Source organism: Trichoderma harzianum (genome assembly GCF_003025095.1).
Source record: "Trichoderma harzianum CBS 226.95 unplaced genomic scaffold M431scaffold_14, whole genome shotgun sequence".
In the NCBI taxonomy this organism is placed as follows: Eukaryota; Fungi; Ascomycota; class Sordariomycetes; order Hypocreales; family Hypocreaceae; genus Trichoderma; species Trichoderma harzianum.
The window spans coordinates 285,085-300,877 of NW_020209262.1; the positions used below are offsets into that span (position 1 = coordinate 285,085).

The 15,793-nt window shown below is 50.0% G+C and overlaps 4 protein-coding genes across 4 annotated transcripts; 1 reads left to right on the forward strand and 3 right to left on the reverse strand.

Annotated features, from left to right (window-relative positions):
* Positions 1-94: 94 nt before the first annotated feature.
* M431DRAFT_485793 (hypothetical protein) lies at positions 95-1,140 on the reverse strand (the record flags this gene model as incomplete). Its single annotated transcript, XM_024916322.1, has 4 exons — positions 95-364; positions 427-928; positions 1,002-1,030; positions 1,108-1,140. 4 exons carry the CDS (start codon positions 1,138-1,140, stop codon positions 95-97), a joined length of 834 nt encoding a protein of 277 aa, XP_024770081.1.
* A 1,428-nt stretch (positions 1,141-2,568) lies between these two features.
* Positions 2,569-4,199, reverse strand: M431DRAFT_499226 (hypothetical protein; the record flags this gene model as incomplete). The annotated part of the gene is made up of 3 exons (XM_024917773.1): positions 2,569-3,597; positions 3,663-4,062; positions 4,135-4,199. 3 exons carry the CDS (start codon positions 4,197-4,199, stop codon positions 2,569-2,571), a joined length of 1,494 nt encoding a protein of 497 aa, XP_024770082.1.
* Positions 4,200-10,416: 6,217 nt separating this feature from the next.
* Positions 10,417-12,190, forward strand: M431DRAFT_95636 (hypothetical protein; the record flags this gene model as incomplete). The annotated part of the gene is made up of 5 exons (XM_024924723.1): positions 10,417-11,054; positions 11,124-11,196; positions 11,261-11,867; positions 11,938-12,044; positions 12,098-12,190. 5 exons carry the CDS (start codon positions 10,417-10,419, stop codon positions 12,188-12,190), a joined length of 1,518 nt encoding a protein of 505 aa, XP_024770083.1.
* Positions 12,191-12,498: 308 nt separating this feature from the next.
* Positions 12,499-13,971, reverse strand: M431DRAFT_499229 (hypothetical protein; the record flags this gene model as incomplete). Its single annotated transcript, XM_024917774.1, has 1 exon — positions 12,499-13,971. The coding sequence occupies one exon, from the start codon at positions 13,969-13,971 to the stop codon at positions 12,499-12,501; it is 1,473 nt and encodes a 490-aa protein (XP_024770084.1).
* Between the last annotated feature and the right edge of the window lie 1,822 nt (positions 13,972-15,793).

Genomic DNA, 15,793 nt, shown 5'->3' on the forward strand with positions numbered 1-15,793 from the left:
AAGAAAATTCCCCTTTCTGTTCATGTTGTCGTGATTATGTTACCCATTTCTGCGGTGAATGACTCTCATCAAGGATGGCCCATTCAAACCCAGCTCAGCTGTCTCTCCAGTGGTTTTCCTCTTGGTGAATCGGAGACGGTTCAACCCTCGGCCTGTTTTCCGCTTCAGCAGAAGGCAGGCTCTGGTATCCTCGCGAACGAGAAGAGTCGTCCTGTCGCTCGACAACCTCTTCGTCTGCATCAGTGACGTCTTCCAACAGCGCGCGTCTTTCACCCTCAACACCACGCCGTTGTCGGTGCCACGCAATAGGGCGCCATGAGTTCCACCAGTTTGTACCTTCTCTGGTCATGAGAAGACTCAAAATCTATTCAAAGTGAATTCGTTAGTGTGGAATTGAGTGAATCAGCTGGTGTAGGAGAATCTCACCTGCAGCAATCCCACTGCAGTGACCACTCCGAAATCAGCTCCCGTGCTGCTTCGAAGAGCCGCCGTCCACGGGCCCCTGCATGACTTATCCCGTCCATACATTGTAGAGCAAGTAGTATCAGGTTTGATAAAAGGATAAGGCATGTGTTGGACTGTATTCAGACCACAGCAATTCAGGGTGTCCTGGATTAGACGGATTGATTCCCCGTCATGGGCCTGAAACATGCCCTTCCATCGATTCTCCATCAAGCAATCCACCGTCGTCGAAGGTATCACATCCTCAAAGAGCAACGTTGCAAGGATCGTCGTGACAATCCCCTGTAGCGTCTGTAGGATCGTAGGACTAAGTCGATGCAGAGGATGTGACGAATTGCGTGCGGAGTGTAAAAGCGTCGGATAGATGTACGAGTTGAGAAAGGAGACGATGGGGAGAAGAATGGTGAGAATGGTTATGACGGGGCTGACGGGGAGAGACAGATGGGCGCTGTGGAAGTGGACGACGCTGTTCGAGGGTTATCGTGTAAGTAGAAGTAGCGACATATCAGAATGGCATGGCTTTGGGTGGTTCGACTTACGCTGCGACGCCAAACAGCACGGCGCTGCCCTGGAAGAGAAGCGCGTTAGCGATTGAAGATGTAAAAGACACGAGGAATGTTGAATATTCAATCAATCTTCCCTTACCAGCATGAATGCGAGACCCAAGCCGAGTCCCATTGTCGTTGGCGTGTCGTATCGTATACTCGACCCTAGTTGTGCGATATTCTCCGTAGCGCTTCTACAATCTGCTGCACCTTTTCGGTATCCGTAACAAAAGGAAAACACAATTAACAAAGACGCAGCAAGAAAAAAGAGACACAAATCAATGACAGAAGAAGTTGAAGAGAGATTTGAAAAAAGCAAGACAAGGTTGGGAAGTGATCTGATTTCCCCCTCCCTCGTTTTACGTTTTATGTCACGACAGTGGCGCTGCCCGATTGGGCGAATGTTGCAGTTGGACGCGGGAGGCCGACCAAAAGTACAGTGACTTGGTGGGTGGGTGTTGCGTCACTACGTGTGCGTGCAGTGTAAAGTTGCAGTACAAGGTGCATGGTGAACAAAAAGGTGATGAATCAGTTTATCCAGAGTAACCTGTACACAATGCAATTGTTTCGCTTGGTTTATCCTTGTTGCTTCTCCAATGTGACGGAGCAGGTGATGCAACGCAACAGAGGCTGCATGTAGTGACATGGTGACGCTATCGTGCTGTTTAGGAGATGGGTATCTACCTACTCAAGCACATCTTACTATAAGATGACATTACGGAGTAGTAGGCAGCTATAGTATAAGACTATAATACCACTGGATTTCATATCAATGCTGATGGAAAGGGCATTGTAGTGCCGTTAATATGTCTCAACCCAGGAAATAAAATTCTGGAATACCAGGTATCATTGAAGTTGTACCACTTGAGCAGGCAACCACTACATCGATAGGATAACAACAGAATCAGTACTAGCAATATCCAACGGCGCACCAGCTCTCTCTTTGAAAAGAGCGCTCAGCTGTAGAGGTAGATATGACTATGAGAAGTTTATTCATTTTAATCATCTCCATCAGATAATCCACCCCAAGCAGCATACTATACCCAAGAAGGGCATCGTCCACGTTCTACCAAACACTCAAGATCTCATCCAACAATCAATCACCCACACTACAGAGCTCCAATTTCAACATGCACTCAATCCATTAGCCATCTATCCGCGGATATTTATTCTCATCGTTACACGATACTAGGTAGCTCATACTTTCGGATAATTCCCTAGTAGTCCATACCGTCTAACATCCCGCATCAGCATTTACCCCATTCGAACAGGCAGAGGTCATCACAACAAATCATCTCCAGCTGACCAAAGCGCTGCAAAACAACCGACGGCTAATTGATCCATCTCCACTAGTCTAATTCCTGACATCGACTTCAATTGACTTCACTTCACTTCATCGCATCTTGGCTCAACTTGTGGGTGTCATACAATTTCATTTCAGAGCTACATCAGGCTACATAACAGAAAATAAAAGATACCCTGCCCAGTACTCATACTAATCGTGACAAGTTGATTCTCCTTTTTTTGTATACTTTATATAGATTTTTTTACTTTTTGTAACTTAGAACAGGGCGCCTCCCAGACGGATGGCAACAGACTTGTTCTGAGTGTAGTTGGCCAGCGCGGCCTCACCGAGCTCACGGCCAATACCAGACTCCTTGTAGCCACCGAAGGGCATCTGGTGGTGCAGCAGGTTGTAGCAGTTGACCCAGACGGTGCCGGCCTGGATTTCATTGCTGACGCGGATGGCGGTGTTGAGGTCTCTGGTGTGGACGGCAGCGGCCAGGCCGTAGTTGGAGTCGTTGCCCATCTGGATGACCTCCTCCTCATCCTTGAACTTGGCAATGGCGGCGACGGGGCCGAAAATCTCCTCGCGCATAATCTTCATGTCGGCAGTGACGTTGCTGAAGACGGTGGGCTGGATGAAGTAGCCCTTCTCACCGTGACGCTCACCACCAATCTCGACCGTGGCGCCCTCCTCCTTTCCGGACTGGATGTAGCCCATGATGCGGTCGAACTGCAGCTGGCTGACCTGGGGTCCCTGGAAGGTCTCGTGGTGGAATGGGTCGCCGACCTTGTTGGCCAGAGCGCGCTTCTTGAAGGCCTCGAGGAACTTGTCGTAGATGCCCTCCTGGACAAAGATACGGGTACCAGCGCAGCAGGTCTGGCCGTGGTTGAAGTAGATACCAAAGTTGACCCATGAGATGGCCTGCTCAATGTCGGCGTCGTTGAAGACAATGTTGGGGGACTTGCCACCCAGCTCAAGGGTGACCTTCTTCAGGTTGGAGGCGGCGGCAGCCTTCATGATTTGGCGGCCAACGACGGTTGAGCCGGTGAAGGCGACCTTGTCAATGTCCATGTGGGAAGAGATGGCGGCACCGGCAGTCTTGCCGAAACCAGAGATCAGGTTGAAAACTCCGGGGGGGAAACCAGCCTCCTTGACGAGGTTGGCGAAGACGAGGGCTGACAGAGGGGTCTGCTCAGCGGTCTTCATGACGATGGTGTTACCAGTGGCCAGGGCAGGGCCAATCTTCCATGCAAGCATGAGAAGGGGGAAGTTCCAGGGAATGATCTGACCGCAAACACCGAGCTGTACAGAGATTGTAGTTAGCAATCATGTTCTCCAGGAGACGATTGGCTTCACTTGTTACTTACAGGCTCGTGGCGAGTGTAGTTGAACATGTCGGGGGCAATGTCAAGGGTCTTTCCCTCAATCTTGTCGGCCCAGCCACCGTAGTAGCGGATGCATCCAACAACAGCGCCGACATCACCTCGGGCCATGGTGATGGACTTGCCGTTGTCCAAAGACTCGACAGCGGCGAGAAGGTCGAGGTTCTTCTCGGCGAGATCAGCGAGCTTGAGCATCAGGCGGCCACGCTCGCCGGGAGCAATCTTTCTCCATGTTGTGTTGAAAGCCTTGCGGGCAGCGGCAACGGCAAGATCGACATCCTTCTCGGTACCTTCGCAGACGGAGGTGATGACCTCCTCGGTGGCGGGGTTGACGACCTCAAACTTCTTCTTGTCGACACCCTCGACCCACTCGTTGTTAATGAACCTTGATACCAAGTGTTATGTTAGTCTGTGTTTATATATCAAGCAGAGGAGTGAACCGAGGGACGAGACTCACAGGCCAATGGGTTGTGAGTAGGGGCCCGTGATGGGAGTGTTGAGCTCAACGGTCAAAGGAGCCATGGTGAAGGATTTATGATAAGTCGAAAGGGGTATAAGGGTATAGGATTGCTGGTTCTGCTTCTATGAGAGAAGGAAAAAGAAAAAAAGTAAAAAGACGAGAGGGGCAGGAGGGGTATTTATGACGAAAGAGGATTGTACTGATAGAGGAATGCAGGAGAGAAAAAGCAAACAATCCAGATGGGGACAGCTATGCCATTTTATGTAAAACACAACGCCTGTATCCGCGCAGCGCAGTTCCCATTATTAAGGAGCTTCTTTGCTCCGTTCTTTGCCTCCGTCTTGACGCGCGTGGAGCGGGGGCGAGCTTCAACAAGAGCAGACGCTACCCCAACCATGCAACTGTACGAGTCGAGTATCTATGGGGACAAGATGGAGACGCCCTCGGCAAGGGGGAGCAAGGCCTCGAGACCCCCATCCCACTTTCTTCGCCTCTAGCTTCAGGCGAGGCAGCACCTTAGAGATGGATTGACAACCCACAGCACTCCGTACAGTATACGTGGACATGCTGGGACTGTCGCCGACTGCCCAAGAGCAGAGTAGCTCTCCGGCCAAAGAGCAGTCCGTCTATACACAGCACCGGCCGGGACGCCTATTTCGGATCCCCACCAGCGTCTCTCGTTGCGACGATACCCGAACCCAAGTTGATTATCAGAGAACTCGCACTGACTAGCACTCACTCCTAGTAGTCCGTGCCGCTGCAGAGGCTAGAGCGCCTATTGCATGAGATCCGCAGCGGGACCGGGCTGCCGGGGGCCAAGCTTGAGTTCATCAGGGGAGGCGATATTTGTGCACAACCCGGCATTTCGAGGCCATGCTGAAACCGGTTACCGCGCTGGTCGAAGCACTTGTGTCTGGTGCTTGCTTGCAAGAGGTCCTAGTCGCCTGTATCCTGTATCCCGACGAATCACGGAGCTCGACCAAAGCGACTCCGGGGTTCTGAGACGGTTCCCCGCAGCAGCCCGGTGGCTCATGATGACATCCATCTCCGAAGCCTTGACCAGATAGATATCCTCTGGCCTCAAGATGGCCAACAGCGAATAGTCGCTTTGCTTTTGGCTGAGCTTGCGCATCCGTACGCCCTATCTTGAGAAGCCATACTCCGTAGTCTTCTCCGTACTCCGTACTTGACTAATTTCGATGCAGCAACGGCGATGTGCCGCGTTTGACATCTTATTTCTTCTTCAGGCAATCTTTTTGTGCTTCTCCGCTCCCCGCATGGCCGCCGCGAACCAATCGTCCCAAGTCTGCCGCCGCCATTCAGTATTTCAAATCGGGTCAGTAGTTCGTTCACACCATCAAGCCGTGCAAGATGAATAGTGACTGCATTGGCTTAGCAACATCTTGCATCTTGGCGCCCTGAATTGCCCCAACCTGACTCTACTGCCGAAATCTAGGCGCGCAATTTGCACCGTGCTGGTAATCGAGTTTGCCCCAGAATCTGGAGAAACAAACCTTAACTGAGATGAGGCCCTGCGCTCGTGACGTCGATGGGTTGCTATCAGACTCATGAAACAGACAAGACAGCCTTGTTCAGTCGCATCTATCCACGCGTCGCAACGTCGAGTCGCATTCGCATTCGCACGGCCAACACCGGCTCCTCAGCCTCCCAAACGAGCCATTGGTTCATCGTCACATTACTTCATACAAACTGCCTCACTCTGCCGCGTGCGGGAAATTCCGTGTTTTCTCCCCTCGTCTCAAAGCATCCCGTAAGCCATATGCCCGGCAGCTGCATATTCAGCCCCAAACGGCATGCCTTCGGAACAACCTCCTGTGCGAGGTGGAAGTTTTCCATTTTCGGAATCATGTCGGATTCAAGATGCTAGCATTGATTACCCCGCTTTGCTCCGTTATGCCAACCTTGAATGGCTTTACCTCTTGGTCCCCTTCCACGTCTCTCCGCGGCCAACTGCGGCAAGTTTTGGTATCGCTAGATGCAATTGGCGCCGTCGTTTGTGGCACTGGGGGCTAGCTCGACGCTCTGAGAAAGTTTCCACTCCTCCCATGGGGAGATGGAGACATGGAGAAGCAGGCAGCTCTTGCTAGTCCGCAGCACTTGAGCTGTTGCACAGTACAGTACCTTGTGACAGCGGCAGCAGCATGGTGCTAGATTGCTAGACAAGGCAACAAAAGCCCAGATGATACTAGGACCTCTTTCTGGACGTCAAATCGTACGTCTGAGGCTTTGGACCAAGTCATTTATGGAATAGGTGCGGCTGACCCTGTCCCTTTTCCCCAGGCTTCCTTGCAGCCGGCATGGGCTTCCAGTAAGCTCAACATCCGTCTCACCGAGAGCTCAGTTGTTGGCCAGTCCAGTGAAGAGAATCGATAGGTCTCGGCCCGCTACGGGGTGATAGGTCTTGTGGGATTTGGCCGGCCCTATGGAACATGCACGATAGTCCGTGCTGTTCCAGATAACCGCAGTGCTCGTACAGGCATACCCCGGGAAACATGCCATTGTGGCCATGGGGTTTAGTCAAGCGCAAACATAATGGCATGTACTGTAAGTGTGCATGCGAGCTATATCCGTAATGCAGTCTTTGGATGCGGAGAGTTCCGTATTACAGTACCTGATTTGTTCAACTTGTTCCCACGACAAACAAACTCCAAACTCGGAGAATGGACCGCCCAATCTCATTAACACGCCGGAAACTCCACCGCCGCGGCGCTGACATGAACACGTGCTGCATTAAGCATTGTAAGCCTTGATTATTCTCTCCTTGGCGTCTCTATATCGGACGCTTGTACCTTTGGCACGCTGCTATTCGCAACTTGAACGCGGCACTAAGAGCGAATTCGGTGTCTGGCCTCGGTTATTCGGTAGTTTGTACAGCGATCGGTTGAGGATTCAGTTCCCTGTGGTTTTACGTCGGCGATAGACACCGACTTGCATAGCCTTCGCCGATGGTGAAACTCGTCAGTATTCGAGTAAGATGGTCATCACTAACAACATCTATACGAAAATGAAGGAAAAGTAAAAAAAAAAATCATGATTTGTAGAAGCTGACTCGCCAAGATTCTTGATTAGTAGAGGAGGGAAGTACCTTGGCAAACATACACTTCCGGCCGAAAAATAAGAAAAGTGCGGGGGGAGTGGCTCCTTCCACCCACGATCGAGAACTTCCAATAGCGGGCTAGGAATTCGTCCAGGATATTTCGAAGCTGCACCTCCATAAACTTTTGATCAACACTTTATTATCTAACATCTCCGAGCCTCATTACTGATTCCCCCGCCTTCTTTCCCTTCTCTTCCTTTCCTAGAGGTCATTTCAAGCTTCCCGTGAAAGTGACATCGATATGACCTGTAAGTGCTCACATCGGAAGGGGCCCGCGGGAACTCCCAAGTGTCACTGTCAGATGAATCGAAGCCACACATCACGTTAATTACACGTCGAGGGTAAGCACAAAGCGGGCTATCGATGAAAACGGCTACGGGAAACGAAACCGCTAAGTCTCGGAAAGGACGCCAATCTCAAGGCCCTCCAATCCGAATCGCCGCAGCGGCATTATCATCTTTTTCCGCTACGACACCCTCACAAGAAGACGGCACGTCGGTTGGGGAAGAAAACGGACACGATGATTAAGTGTGAAATGCGCCGTATTTCGTTCCTTTGGCTATTCTATTACCCGAGAGTTCACGTCGTTGACTAACACGAGGTGGTGGATGGCGCTATCGCTGACAGGCTTAAATTGAGCCGACGGGCTTTTTCGTGGCTCCGGCTGAGAGAGCTTGCCCTTTTCACTCCGTAAACTGCTTTGCTTTCCATCATCAATTTTACCCGCCGCCCTTTCGAATCACAATACTTAATTCTTGGTCATGGAAGAAACACATGCATCTTGTTTTAGAAGAATCCGAAACAAGGGGCATAGTTGTACCAGATTCGACAGACTGGATGCCATTTGCAAGTGAGCAGGCGCACACTACCATTTTGCCTATTCAAGTATCTAGAGCCATCTTTAACTTCATAGTCGAGTTACCCAATGCCTTGATACTCGATCCAGGAGCCTTGTATTCAAGGTGAAGACAAATTATATCTCTGATTAGAACCCAAAGAGTCAAAGACGTAGCATTGGGTTAGTTTCGGAACTACAACCCAGTGGTTTCGGAACTACAACAAATCCATTGAGCCTTCCACACTATGAATATATACGCCATATCTTTACATACTCATGTAGTAATTTATCATCACTAGTACGATATACAAGCTGAAAATAACGCAGCACTAGACACAACAACTATCTCGTATAGGTGGGCGTATTCGATAGATTTTACAGGTGTTCTATTTAAACCTTGAATCACCAGTATTTTGGTAGTAAAGTTTCTCCCGCATAGCAATAGTTTGGCAATCTACCCCCATGCCTTGATTAGCCCCATAATTGTTGCTACTCAAGATGACGGCTATGCCCATGACAATAGCTGAGTTGCGGGAACGCATCTGAGATGCATAGTCAGGGCTGGGCCGCATATTGATGGTTGAGATGCATCACAACGGCCGAGTACATGGCGTGACAGCCGGCATGTTTAATATATTTGAGACGTACCAGGTATAATTCACAGCTGGATCGACCAAATTGGCACCACTGCATAGCTGTGCCAGACCGGATGCATGAAAGTATATAGCATCCCTAGTACTCTATTGGATGACCTTTATCGAGAGGTGGATCTCGTTTGTACATATAGCAACGAAGATGTTCATAAGAGACAGTATTAGATCCCTGGTTGAATATGTGTATATGTGATAGTAAAACTATAATGATGTGATGGCATGGGGCTTGACGCATATTTATCATCGTTTAGTTCTTTGAATTGATACTACTTCCAAGTCAGCCACTGATTCAACGAAACGTGTATAAAAGCACCCGAAAAGACGTAATGGAGAGATGCCAAGTAGACATGGAGAGCAATATTGCGTGAAGCAAGAGAGCATGAACTACAATTATAGCGAGATTGGTCAAACAGTATATTTACCCTCTCTAGGAGTCTGAGGTATTGCTTGGGTTGAGCTTCAAAACTCAACGCCTAGAGTAAAGTCGTCTTCTATTCAAGTGCGGTTCATAAATGAAGTGTTCACGCATTGTCAAAGAAACAGATTGGAGACACCTGCAATATAGAACACCAATCGCAGGTCCGCGGACTCCGATGCAATAAACAATGTACAACGTAGATGTAACAACAACGTCTTGATGTGGAAGCTGGTCAGGACGAGACACTAACTATTCAAAAGGCCCGGCCCTTGACATGCAGATTTTAGCCTTTTTAGTCGTATTGGAGTATCATAATCGCAAGCTTTAAGAGATTCATCAAAATAGTGATGGTTGAATACAAATACAGCCATACAGTCATAACCAAGACGGGCATACAGTCAGTGCCAGTAGCATAGACGGCTCCTCACGAGCATCAAATACAACACGACACAATTAATCCGACAAATGCCAAAAGCTGCCGTCCAAAGGAAAATAGATAAATTCAACATCAAGAAGGACAAGTCGGTCTGGCATCACAGCAGTTTCGCTTGTATGCTCCCCGCATCTCAAGCTCTCGTCGCCTGTCTCGTAGCGTTCCATTGCATGAACCAGTCTAGCCAATTCATCTCCCCCAGCCCCAAATCCCCAAAGACGATTCGTCCCCCCGCACAAAGCTCTTTATAACGTTACTTTAGACTTAAAAGCAACGCGGAGAGCTAAAATCATTTCAGGGAGGACCGTGACGATCCTTTCCTCGTCGGAGGGAGACAACACGCATAAACCCCCCAATTGCCGGGTCGTACACGATCACGATGGAGGGCACCATGTGAGTAAAGGGCCGTATCTGTACAATGGTCCGGAGAAGTGCGATGTGAATACGGGCGAGTCGTTCGGTCACGATGCCTAAAAGAGAGGAACTGGTTGCCTTTCACATGTGCTGCAGTGACGGCGCGGATACTGGGACAGGGCAAAAGGAGAAGTCGCAGCCGCGGTTCTGGTAGACGACATGAAGGTCACGCGGAACATTCGCATTAATGGGAAATGCATTCAACAATAACGAGAATCTTGATTTGGCAGCTTGTTGGCAGAAGCAAGGTCAGGGGAGGAGAGGCAGCTCTGGCAGATCCCTATAAATAAGGTATCGTCAGCCCAGCTACATCTTACGTGAGGAGCAACTCGACCTCGACTCGACCACTTCTCTCACAACATCTTTCACCTTAAGAGTCGATAGTTGGACAACTAAAGCCTCGCCATGTTTCTTCCCCTTTCTGCCTTGGCCAGCGTGCTACTAGGCACAGCATCGGCATTCGAATACTACACTTTTGACGGACCAGGATCGCCATCATGCCACAACGTCGTCGAAGTCCACAACGCAACAAGCGTCAATGAGATGGTGTCCCTTGTCAAAGACGCTTCAACCCGTGGTCTGCAAGTCCGTGCCGGCGGGAGAGGCCACATGTGGTACGACACGCAGTGCTCAGACGACGAGACGGTCATCATCCGCACCGAGTTTGTCAACGGCATCTCCGACTTTGACCTTGATGGTGGATCTGTAGTGGTTGAGGGCGGCGTCACCTTCTTCCAGCTGGCCGAGTATCTTCATGAGCGAGGTGCCAATATCGGTACTGGATTGGTTAACTGGAACATTACCCTTGGAGGCAGTATTGCGATGGGAGCGCATCGCACTTCATTGAGAGAGGATGCAGTGGTGGTTGGTGGTGTGCTTGCGCTGGATATCATTGACGGGAATGGGGATATTCAGCATATTGAGCGGGATGAGAGCAACGACGATTGGCTTGCTGCGTCAACCTCGTTGGGCCTCTTGGGGATTATTGCGAGGATAAAGATGCAAATCTTTCCAGAGACCAAAGTATATGCCATGCAAACGACGTTGGTCTTGTCTTCTATCTCTCACAACGGGTTTCCTTCAAGTTCAAGCTAACATTTATCTCTTCACAGTCTCGATGAAAAGGACGTCCTTAACGGAGACATTTACAAACTCATCTCGCCATATTTGACAGCCAACTTCTGGGTAAGCTCACAATCCATTGCATCTATCCTGATAAAAGAATAAGGCCACTTACATTATCACCCAGTGGTGGCCATCCCAGCGCAAATTCCACTGGCGCACATACGACATTGTGCCCACAAACACCAGCACCCAACAAGGCTTCCAATCCACATTCTCCGTCACGGCCCTCGAAGCCGCCGCCGCCGTCGTCCTCCTCAACAGCGGCAAGATCAGCCCCTTCCCCAACCTCGCCGCCGAGGGCATCTTCTTCGGGCTCTGGGAGAAGCCAAACTTCCACGACAAGGTCACCGACGAGGCCATCACCGAGTGGCCCGTCTACGGCTGGAACTACGACGTTCTCATCGGCGGGCTGTACCCCGGGCAGAAGCCCGAGTGGGAGTATGGGCTCAAGGGGTATACACTTGAGCTGGCGTTTCCCGTTACTAGGGCGAATGAGGTGTTGAAGCGAATTCGCGCGCTTTTTGATGCTGAGGAGGCCAAGTGGATGCCGATGGCTTCGACGTACAGGAGTGGTATTAACATCAAGTTTGGCAAGGCGCATTTTGACTTCCTTGGTCAAGTTACTACTGGTACGGCTGATAAGCAGGATTGGAGCAAGGGCGCGATCATGTTTGATTTCCCTTCGTTCCGGCCCAGTCTTGGAGACCAGAAGCGGTACAATGAAGCTTTCTGTAAGTTGTTCATTACAAGATCTCAATATCAAAACGATATCAATACTCATCATATGTCACCTTGCTGCAGATATCAACTTGGCCAACACGCTGGTCGATGAATTTCCATGCCGTCCTCACTGGACAAAGAACACTCGCGATGTGTTCCAGCGTGCCGTCAAGAATTTGGATCCCAACGTGAGTCCCGCTCCTTTCCTTCCTTTTGATCATAACTAAGTGTCTGTATACAGTACCTCGCTCGGTTCAAGGCCGTACGAGAAAAGTTCGATCCAAAGGGCATTTACCGCAGCGTTGTGGGAGAAATTATCGGCATGTATGACTGAGAGGGGAGGTTACAATGTCAGATATCAAGCTGTACATACAAGAACGAGTATTTAACAAAGAGGCAAATGTAAATTTAGGATTTTATTCTATGGAATGCAATAGACGAGAACTGTCTTGGTATCATTGAAAAGTATTCCATCGGAAAACTAAATTAGAGAAAGAAAAGTAACGCTCTTACTTGGAGAGCTCAAAGGAAGAAAGTCAGGGGTATCTATCACACAGGCTGACAAAGCGCTGTAATTAGGTAGGTAGACATATCCAACATGTCACGCAATCAATCGTCCCCTTGGCATTACTTGAGAAAGCTTCATTTCTTCACAGGGATGTAGGCCTTGTTGCCCATGGCCTTGTCCCACATTGTTTCGAGGATGCCACGCACAGGCCTTCGCTTGCCCACACCGGTCTCCATATCCGCCTTGAGCTTGTCATAGACGGAAGGCAGCGTCTCGGCCTTGTACTTCTTGCGCATCTCGTCGTAGACATCCTTGCGGTAGATGAGCCAGAACTCGTCTTCGGTGTAGTAAGTTCGAGCGTACAGGAGCTTGGCACCCATGAGCTCGGCGCTTCGCAGCTCGAGCTTGCGGTTGAGCTCGTAAAACGCCTTCGGGTCACGAGGTCCGCGGCCGTAGACGCCAACGGCAAAGATGCGTTGGTCCGAAACTTCATCGACGCGGGCGTTGAAACGAGAGGTCAAGCCAATCTCCTTGGGGGCCTTGCAAGGAGCCAAGAAGATCATCAGCTCTGGCAGGGTATCGTTGACGAAGCTAATGAATTCCTTGACCGTGCTCGCTGGAATGCCAAAATCTTGCACGACATACTCGTTGGCAAGGCCGGACTTGTGCAGCGCATGGTAGCACGTGCGGCTGTCGAGGAAGGGGTCGGCCAGGCGTTTGGTGAAGGCATTCTCGGGCACGTGGAAGTGCTTAAAGGCAAGTTTGCCACCCCAAAAAGCGCCATGGTCATAGCGGAAGAGATAGTCGGGTGTGAACATGTAGATGTCTATGGGTTTCTCGGCCGTGGGCTTCTTTTTAAGAGCGTCCTCAATGGTGTCGGCAAACCAGTGAACTTCCATCTTCTTGAGAGCAGACCTGCCCTGGGGCAGGAGATTGACAAAACGGCCAAACATGACGGCAATTGTACCCTTGCGGAAGTAGACTCCATCAATGAAGTGGATTGACTCGTCCTTGGTGGCCTCCTCAAACAAGTCGTGGGCCGTGGCAACGTCGTTGACCAGCTGGACGTCCAGCTTGACGTATGTAGTGGCCGGGATCAGCTCAATGGTGAGCAGGGTGACAATGCCAAACGTGCCCAAGCTGCCAGCAGCGTGCTCCAGCAGATCCGCATTGTGCTCGCGGTTGGCCGTTTCCAGCGTGCCGTCACCCAGCACAATCTCAATCTCGGAGACGGTATTGTTGAAGAGGCCATAGCGGTACATGCTGCTCTCACCGGAAAAGCCAGAGTAGCCACCGCCAACGGTGATGCCCTTAAATTCCATGACAATCTTTGGAATGACACCGTGCTTGAGGGTGTGGGCAGCCAGGGCGTCCATGGGCACCTTGGGCTCGGCTTGCACGGTCATGGTCTCCAGATTGACCGGGAAGATGCGGTCCATGCTGCTGGTGTCGACAATGGCATCAGCCTTGAAGGACAGTGGACGCGTGGAGCTTGTCGAGCCATGGTAGACTCGGAACGGCTTCTTGTTGTCGTAGAAGTGCTTGACTTGCTTCTGGATCTCGGCGACAGCAGCCTGGTGCTCCTCGAGAAGCTTATTGGGGTTCATCTTGATTAGCGGTTGGGGGGTATCAGTCTATTGACGAGAAAGAAGACGGTATTAATTAAGTCGAGGTAGAGAATCACAAACGTCAGGACGCCGAAACCACGCAATTGACAGCACCTCTCCGCCCAGATTCTGGTGGTGTCAGGAGGAGGAAAAAACAGGAAATGGACCACGATTGCCGGAGCTTTGCTGACCAGTGACGACGTGCTGTGACGCCAGCGGCAACCAGCTGCAGCATCGGCACCTGGGATTAGCGCTGTAGCTGCGACAAATTGGGGGGGCTGGGGCTGCTGACGTGCCTTGCTAAGCCCCCCAAGCTGCCGCTGTAGCATTGGCTGGAGCCGTTTTAGCTTGATGAGCTCGAACCATGCGTTCCTCCACTTGGGCTCGGATGATATTGTGAGCAGCACATGTAGACTGGACTTACAGGCAGCGTCAGATATTGTTAGCTTGCCCAGGTGATTTTATCAATATGAAATATCCGCACATGCAATGCCTACAGTACACGTACATATAGTTTGGCCAACTCAACGCCAGCTTCAGTCTTGAGCCTTGATACATTATATGTTATAAGTGATATCTGCATGTACACAACACCAAGCCGTAGAGTGGCTCCCATGTAGAGCTCCCACCAATCGGTTCCATTACCATGTCCGACTCCCCGTGCACGGCCTTGAACTAGCCCAGGCTTAGAGTGGAAGCTCTGACTTCAACTTACAAGACGTGCTGTCGCAGCTACATGGCGCTGGAATGCAATTCTTCTTGTTAGATGGTTCAAAAAGATGCAGATTTTTCAGATTGGGCATCAATTCTTTACCCAAAAAGACTTCAAGCAATGCAGCGCTGCTGCCGTATGGAGGGACCCGTGGACGTCAGTCATATATCCAATCTATTACCAGTTAACGTAGCCACGGTAGTGCATTATTACTCTGACAGCAGTTTCTAAGCAGTTGTAATATGCTATTGATGCTTCGTACTACTCGCCATATTCAACTTTATACGGCTTGATTCCCATAAAATATGATACCTACCGATCAGGAGCAAGCTGATAATTGTTAATTGACACAGCATAGCTACTTCGAAGTGGCAAAAGCACGTGGCAACTGGTAAACCGTATACATGTCGACTGCAACACCACTAGATCTTGGGTGGAGAGAGTTGCCGTTCAAGAAACCCAACAGCATGTCAAACCTATGAGATATAGTAGATGATGCTGAAAATTTCTATTTTTCACTCACATTGCATTCTTTGTAAATACCTTGATGGCCTATCAGTCGTCATACGTTGTAACAATTCCACGGGTCTCTTGCCCACGATTAGCTATGGACGGCTTTTGCATATATAAGGTCCATTCAACACCAATTTACTTTTTAGAATGATCAACAGCCTTGAGCCAAACTTTGCCTACTATACTCCTTGATTCTTTTAGACAGCACGAATATACCTAAAATCGCCAAGATGCCGGGATACGGAGCGCCCAGAGAATCTTCTGCTAGCAAGAGAGAACAGGTATGGTTTAGGTTACACTTATATTGACTTTCATATTAATGACGATATGCGTGCTCGGGATATTAGGCCAAGTCTAGCAGCAACTCGTCATCCAGGGGACATTCGCATACTCACTCACACGGAGACCGTTCGCAGAGCAGCACTCACTCCTGCGGTAGCTGCTGCTCTCACGGGTCTGGATCTGGATCGAGTTCTTCTAAAACGAAATAGAATGTTGAAAGGTGGTGCGAAGTGACAGTACAACATTGACCGAAGGAGGATTGGGCGTTTATCCTCTACGGGGACTTATTCTGTACCTAGTACCTTGCGTCGAAAA